This window comes from Carlito syrichta, unplaced genomic scaffold (assembly GCF_000164805.1).
Source record: "Carlito syrichta isolate Samal-C Ts95f unplaced genomic scaffold, Tarsius_syrichta-2.0.1 Scaffold304568, whole genome shotgun sequence".
Classification (NCBI taxonomy): Eukaryota; Metazoa; Chordata; class Mammalia; order Primates; family Tarsiidae; genus Carlito; species Carlito syrichta.
This window is the reverse complement of record NW_007248664.1, coordinates 124,130-132,331: the sequence shown is the minus strand read 5'-3', so window position 1 is coordinate 132,331 and position 8,202 is coordinate 124,130. Positions and strand designations below refer to the sequence as shown.

General features: G+C 45.4%; 1 protein-coding gene across 2 annotated transcripts in view; it reads left to right on the top strand.

Annotated features, from left to right (window-relative positions):
* The first annotated feature begins 7,578 nt into the window (after nucleotides 1-7,578).
* The window catches only part of DNAL1 (dynein axonemal light chain 1), a 40,614-nt gene continuing 39,990 nt past the window's right edge, over nucleotides 7,579-8,202 (top strand). The window contains exon 1 of one of the 2 annotated variants that reach the window (XM_008060256.1): nucleotides 7,579-7,651. In XM_008060256.1, the coding sequence (XP_008058447.1) occupies nucleotides 7,649-7,651 (3 nt within the window). In that variant the 5' untranslated portion in view covers nucleotides 7,579-7,648. The remainder of the gene's footprint in view (nucleotides 7,652-8,202) is intronic. The other variant, XM_021713476.1, reaches the window with a different exon arrangement.

Sequence of the window (8,202 nt, the reverse complement as noted above, 5' to 3'; positions counted from 1 at the left end):
GGATGATTATTTGATTTACTGTAGAGATGAGGTCTCACTGCCCAGGCGGGTCTCGAACCCGCGGGCTCAGGCAATCCACTCACCTCAGCCTTCCAAAGGCACAGGATTACAGGCTGAGCCACCAAGCCTGGCTCTAATTTTTGATTTATTGTAGAGATGAGGTCTCGCTGCCCAGGCGGGTCTCGAACCCGTGGGCTCAGGCAATCCACTCACCTCAGCCTCCCAAAGGCGCGGGATTACAGGCTGAAGAGCTTGAGGGTTTCGCTATGTTGCCCAGGCTGGCCTCGAATTCCTGGGCTCAAGGGATCCTCCTGTCTCTGCCTTCCAAGTAGCTGGGATTACAGGCTCTCACCACTCTGCCTGGCTACTTTTACCTTAACTGGAGTAACACAGAGACATATGTCTGAAAAGTACTAGGGGACAATTGGCTTAGAAATTCTTCTCTTGGAATGGTGAATGAATAAAACAATCTCTAATAGAAATGTTGAAAGAGATCAATGTTGGGAGAATATTAATTTGACATCTTACTACCTCTCCACATATATTATTCACCTTGTTACACCTTCATTAGACCTTTAAAATAGTTTAATCCTTGTTTAGTTATGGATTTTGGTGACTGAAGTTTATTGAGAAATCAAAGCACCTTTAGATTTGAATGTTTTTTAAAATGAGATTTTATACTTTCATAACTCAAAGCCTGCAGAACTATTTGCTTAGACTTATCAGGACTTATATTTCAAACCAAAACACTTTCCACATCTTTGGTGCTTTCATATTTTTCTCTATTTACCAGGGATTAACTCAAAATGTTTTTACATTTACACCTTCAAAATAGCTAAACCAAATATCTATTTCAACCATACCAATAAACCTATTCCATCACAACAGATGTTTTGCTTGCTTTCTTTTCCTTTTCTTTCTTTCTTTCTTTTTTTATTTTTTTTAGTTGGAGTCTGTTACCCAGGTTGGAGAACAGTGGTTTGCTCATGGCTCCTGCAGCCTCGACCTGCTAGCTCAGGCAATCCTTCCATCTCAGCTTTCCAAGTAACTGGAACTACAGGCATGTGGTATTCCAGAGATGAGGTCTCATCACGTTGCCCAGGCTGGTCTCAAACTTCTGGACTCAGACAATTCTCTCGCCTCAGCCTCCCAGAGTGCTGGGATTATTGGTGTGAGCCACTGCACCGGGCCCAAATGTTTTCTTTAAAAAAAAAAAAAAATAGCAGGTGTTTAAAAAAGATAAATCATACAATTAAAATTTTATTTAGAAAGTTTTGGCTGGGTATCATAGTTCATTAATGTTCTGTCATCAAATCCGAGGATTAATCCTCTTTCCTGGTTTATAAGAGATGGTAGTTTTCCTAGTGCCATTAATATGTTTGGTAATGGAGGATTAAATGAGTCTCCAGCAAGTTTCCTGGCTTGTCAAGGTTTTGCTACTCTGGCTTTGCTGGTTTTGTTGTTGTTGTTTGCTTGTTTGTTTTTGGCTATGAAGATCTACCTCCAATCATGAAAGACTCAAATTTAGATTACTTTGAAGAGTCAGCTAAATTTGTGCAAAGTCACCCAAAGGTGAGTGGGATGATTGGAAGAAATGCATTTGATATGAACTCATTAGGGCTAGAAAAGAGTGAATAAAGAGAATTATGAGGCAGGTATAGTTAACATAGTTCAGAAGTAGTGAGGCAGGTTTTCTTAGGCAGGTCTAAATTAAAATAGGGCTAGCGGTCAGACATCTTACTTACATGACCTTCACCCAACCAACCAGGCATATCAGACCTGATTACCTTGGAGGTTGGAATGTGGAACTAACTACCAGTGCAGTAAATCACAGACACAATAGGGAACTGCCCAAAACACAGACATGATGTTGTAAGAAAAGCCAAAATTTAGTAAGACAGTAACTTCCATTATTTAGCAGGTCCTTGTGACCTTAAAATGTTGAGAGATAGCAATCAAAACTCATGATCAGATACCTGCAACCCTCCTTCTCAGCTCATGGCTTAATCTTTGTGTAAAAGTATATAAAGCTTCTTGTTAAAGGCAAGCATGTGCCTTTCTCTTAAAGGCACTTTTTCTTGAGCATGCTCCTTTTCTAACAAATTCTTTCTTAGCCAGGCTTGGTGGCTCAGCAGGTAATCCCGCGGCTTTGGGAGGCAGAGATGAGTGGATTGCCTGAGCCCACGGGTTTGTAGACCCGCCTGGGCAGGCGAGACCTCATCTCTACAATAAATCAAAAAATTAGCTGGTCACGGCAGCATGCGCCTGTAGTTCCAGCTACTTGGAAGGCTGAGGCGGAAGGATCGCCGGAGCCCAGCAGGTCGAGGCTGTGGTGGCCGGGAGCGGCCACTGCACTCCAGTCTGGTCGACAGAGTGAGACTCCAACTCAAAAAAAAAAAAAAAAAAAAAATTCTTTCTTAAACTATACTTTGGATTCACTCTGAAATTCTTTTCTGTGGCGAACCAAAGAACTCACAGAGCAATGTACCACACCCCATCCAGCTTTAATGGTACAGATGGGTTGGAAAATATCTGTAATAAACACCTGTCGAATTAATAGCTAGATTAAAAAGCTATCTGAAAGGACATAACATAGATTTAATATACCCAATGAACAGTCATTTTAACATTGTCCAAATCTCATGGTTTTTTAGCAGTTCACTTAACTTACCCTCTAATCACTAGCCAAGAACAGAACCGGGAAGTAAATATGGATAATAATTGTTTTACAACCCTCCTTCCCAGTTTGTTTTGTACTAATTAGCTTTTCTTTTTTTCTTTCTTTTTTTTTTGAGTTGGAGTGTCTCGCTGTCATCCAGGCTGGAGTACAGTGGCATGCTCACGGCCACCACAGCCTAGACCTGCTGGGCTCAGGTGATCCTTCCAGGTAGCTGGAACTATAGGCACGTGCCACCACACCTGGCTAGTTTTTTTTTGATTTATAGTAGAGATGAGGGTTTCACCGAGTTGCGTAGGCTAGTCTCGAACCCACGGGCCCAGGCAGTTATCTCACCTCAGCCTCCCAAAGTGTTGAGATTATAGGCGTGAACACTGTGCCCGGCCCTAGTTAGCTTTTCTAGTTCAAATACTTGCCTCCACTCATAATACCTAGGTTAACCTAATCAGCCCTTCGTGACCTTCATGACACAGGCAGACCCCCGTCACCACGGCAGCAACCATGTGACTAACCCACCCATCTACCTGCTATCACCTGATGCAGTGCTTGTGTTTACCTGCCCCTTCTCGATTACTGAGCAGACCACCACCCAATCGTCTTAATGACTTTCCTCCATTAAAGGAAAGGACTAAAAGCATTGAACCTCGAGCAGCCATTCGTCATTGCTTTATTAAACTCTGCTGTGGCCATGTTTTCTAAGCTTTGGTCCTCTTCTCTATCGTGGGGAGGTGAATCTCTCTTACTCTCTCCTCTCTCTTCTCTCTAATTTACTTTCTAAATAAACCATATTTTCCAATCTAATTTCTGTGCAATGCTCTGCATCCTTCATGCGGCACCAGATTGGACCAGACACCCACACCCCCAGTAGGTCTGACCTAACATTCTAGATCCCCTCCTGGGAGAGTGACCTAACACTATCTGATACGTCAATAGAATATTTTCCTTTACTGAGGAGTTTGTGACCCCGTTAACAATCATGCTCTTTTTCTTTGTCTCTTTCCATATTTATTTTTTTTCTTCAGTCTACAGGTCAAAGTTCCAAACACTGGAATCATTGGCTCAGGCAAGGGGCAGAATTGGCATTTTCCATGGCTAGCTTTCTCCTAAATATAGCTGTGGTTGTAAGCGTCAGTGGTTGTACTTCTAAACCGTGGTAGATTAATCCTGCCTGACCATCTTTTAACCTAGACAAAAACCTCTGCCAATAATTCGGTAATATATGATGTTAAAGAAGTGCCAGAAGACCCCTTGAACCCAGCCTACTGAGAAAGCCATAGCCCTCTTGAAAAAGCCAATGTCCATTTCCTTCTTTCCAGGCATTGGAAGAGCTTTGCTTATGCTGACATAGCTATGAAGTACCTCACAGAGCATGGGAAGACAAACTACACTCTTTTAAGCTATCTATTGCTGGCCACACAATAGATTCCCTCATAAATCTCCCCCTCCCTCATAAATCTCCCCCTCCCCCATACTCTAAATCCTGTATTGGAGGTGCCTGTTTGGGAGGGGGCAGTTCAAAATGCTATTGATGTGGAATGTACTGATACATCATGAATTAATTTGCAGAGGCAAGTAAATTTCTGATAATATACAGTTTATATAGTAGCAAATAAAACATATTAATGGTCAATTCTACTGCAATGACAAGGAGGAAGTCGAAGAAATGTTCTAATCAAGTATAATAATATCAATCTATTAATGATACTTGTCATATGGTGGAATCTATAGTTTTAGTAAAATAAATATCTGTTGGGTTACCAGATAGTTTGAGAATTGGATTCTCATTATAACCACATAAAATTGGTAAGAGATATTGGGCAGAAAGGAAGAATTCTAGTTAGGAGAGGTGAGGATGTGTGGAGATCTTCTGAAAAACACTACAAGAAGAAAAGTTGGATAGTTATGTATACACAGTTTTCTTTTCTTTTTTAGCAGGAGTCTCACTCTGTCGCCCAGGCTGGAGTGCAATGGCACACTCATGGCCACCACAGCCTAGACCTGCTGAGCTCAGGTGATTCTTCTTGCCTCAGTCTTCCAAGTAGCTGGAACCACAGGCCCACGCCACCACACCTGGCTAATTTTTTAAAAATTTATTTATTGTAGCGACAAGGTCTCGCCAAGTTGCCTAGGCTGGTCTGAAACCCCTGGACTCAGGTAATCCTCTCACCTCCACCTCCCAAAGTGCTGGGATTACAGGTGTGAGCCACTGCACCTGACTTTTCTTTTCTTTAATAAACATTTTATTATTTCCTATTTTAAAAAATATGATTTAATTACTTGACTTTTTAAAAATGAAATTTATTTTATTTCAAAACTTAAAACATCCATATTATTAAACATAGATAAATAAATTAGAAAATAGACAAACAAAGTAAGTCTTGTACTAGTCTGGTCTGGCTGCCATAATAAAATACTACTTGAACAACTAAGTATATTTTCTTACAGATCTGGATGCTGGAAGCCCAAGATGAAGATGTTGACAGAGCTAGTTTCTAGCAAGGTCCTCATTTGGCCCTTTCTCTATGCTGATGCTCCTGGTGTTTCTTACTCTTCTTATAAAAACACCAGTCCTATTGGATTATGGCCCCATTGCTAGGCCTCATTTAAACACAATTAGCTCCTTACTGCCACACAGGGGGCTAAGACTTCAATATGTAAGTTTGGAGAGACACAGTTCAGTCCATAGTAAACATTAAACCCTAATAATATCCTTTTAGACATGTTTATATATGTGTGTGTGTGTGCAAGTTACAATTTTTAAAGAGGATCATACCAACTATTTTGTTTGGTAACTTGCATTTCTACTTATTATGACTATCTTTGCATGTGAATAGATGCTTTTCAGCAATATTTTTAGTGGAAGTGATGCCGGGTGGGGTGCCGTGTGGTGCAGAACCCGTGGATTCTTTGGCTTGTTTCTAAAATGAATTTTAGAGCAGCCAGCATAGTTTTCCAAGTTTATTTAGAGAAAGAAGGGAGAAAAGAAATGGAGACATGCCAGAGTTGGCATGGATGAAAGAAACTGCCCCTTTGCTTTTTACAATAGACTTGATATACCTTCACAATGATTGATATGCTAAAGAGGGTGGAGCTTAGGTGACTGTCACTCTGGAGATTGACATCTGTGGACTCTTGATGGGAGGGGAGAAGAGAGGGTGGTCTTTTCCTGACCAGACCTGCCAGACATTTCCAGTTCACAAGTTCCTGAACTACAAGGTGGTGTTATTATCATTTCTATGGCTTTGGTCACTTAAGGGGTGGTATTCAGTCTTCTGCCTTCCACATGGAACCTGAATGATTCTTAGAGATTATTTTTTTGTTTTGTTTTGTTTTTGAGTTGGAGTCTCACTCTGTCGCCCAGACTGGAGTGCAGTGGCACGCTCCCGGCCACCGCAGCCTCAACCTGCTGGGCTCTGGCGATCCTACCGCCTCAGCCTTCCAAGTAGCCGGAATTACAGACATATGCTACCACGCCCGGTTGATTTTTTGATTTATGGTAGAGATGAGGTCTCGCTGCCCAGGCGGGTCTCGAACCCGCGGGCTCAGGCAATCCACTCACCTCTGCCTCCCAAAAGCGCGGGATTACAGGCTGAGCCACTGAGCCGGCTCTTAGAGATTATTATGCTAAACCATGAATTGAAAGGTCAGACTGTCCTATTCAGATGGCGTAGGGTAGGCTGACGGGATAGGATGGGCTGCAGCTTGGCCTGCAGTAAAATGTAATTTTAAAAATGTCTGAACACTTCCTAAAACCTGCCTACGGGAAATTTATCTGTGTCTAACCTGTGCTAGCTATCCTGCCTCAGAAGTATATTATTTCATTGAATGATCAATACTACTTACCAGTTCTCTTGTTGACATTTGGGGTGATTTTATTTTTGCTGTTAAAGTTTTGAACACATATCTATCTCTCTGCTCTTCTCTGATTACTTCTTCAGGATAAAGTCCTAGAAGAGGAACTGCTGGGTCACAAAGGGAGCACAAGTTTTTGAAGCTTTTAGTGCATATTGCCAACAGCCCTCCAGAAATGCTATATCAATTGTAAACAGGGGTGTATTTGTGCATCCCTATTTCTCCACACCCCTAGCAACTTAAAAAAAAAATTTTTTTTTTTTTTGAGTTGGAGTCTCACTCTGTCGCCCAGACTGGAGTGCAATGGCCGCCCCCGGCCACCGCAGCCTCCCCCTGCCGGGCTCCGGCGATCCTTCCGCCTCAGCCTTCCGAGTAGCCGGAATTACAGGCGCGCGCTAACACACCCGGCTGATTTTTTGATTTACTGTAGAGATGAGGTCTCGCTGCCCAGGCGGGTCTCGAACCCGCGGGCTCAGGCAATCCACTCACCTCAGCCTCCCAAAGGCGCGGGATTACAGGCTGAGCCACCAAGCCCGGCTTTTAAAAATATTTTTAACTAATGTGGTAGATGGGGGGAAAGACACTTCGATGATGTCAAACCAAAAATTTGTGATATTTTAAGTGTGGCACCGAGCTTTTGGCGCCTCTGGCTCCCTGGGGCGTCGAGTTGAAGCAACATGAGGCGTTCGGTGGACTTTAGCTCTGGGAACTCTCAGCGGGGCAATGAACGGCTTATCCTCCCAGCCCGGGAAGGCCACCTGGTAGGGAAGGGAGCAGGAAAATTGTTGGAAGAGGCTTTACAGTTTCGACTGTAGGCAGGTATGGCACTCCGGAGGAGACTGTCTTTGATGGGGAAAGGCACATCCTCGACCACCGCGCGCGCTCAGCTCCGGAGGCCCAGCGACGCCGCAGGAGCCGCAGCCACTGGCAGGAGCCAGCGGGTGGGCTGGACCGCGGCGCCGCCCCGCCGTCCCACAATGCCCCGCTCGCGCCACCCCGAAGGCGGAGAGAAGTAACCACCGCCCGGGACGGCCTCCGCGGCGAGCTGCGAGTAGTGCGCACGCGCACTGACCCCGGCGGGCCCTAGCAACCAGAGCAGTGACGGTAGCAACCGCCGGAATGGTGAGTACCCTCAGGGCCTCGGAGCCAGAGCCGAGAGGAGGTTGGGAAAGGGAAAGGTTGACTGTGGAGTACTGAGGGCCGGGCTTCTCGGACGGCAGCAGGGAGCCGGGGCTGAAGCTCCGCGGCGTCGGAGACCTCCGGCGAAAGGCAGCCCCGGCAGGGGTGGTCGGGAGAAGCGGCCCAGGCGGTCGGCCGTGGGCTAAGGGGTAGGAACTCTGACGGGAGGCTAGGGGCGAGGAGCAGGACGTTCTCGGAAAGAGCGGATTGGAGTGGACAAGGCGATGGGAAGGAGAATGCGAAAAGAAGCCCCTTCACAGAGAAGCAATTCTAATCCCCGGCGAGATGGGGGCTGGTGACCAGGGCCCGAGGCCGCGGGCGGCGGTCGTGCCCGCGACTGCGACATCCTGCCGCCCGGCGCGGCGGTGTCCTGGGCGGCGGTGTCCGGGGCAGTGTTCCGGCGTGCGTGGCTGTGGCTGGTTGGGATGCGCATTTGGACGCTTCATGCGGTCGGGGGCCCAGGAACGGGCACTTCAACAAGGTACCTCGCCTCT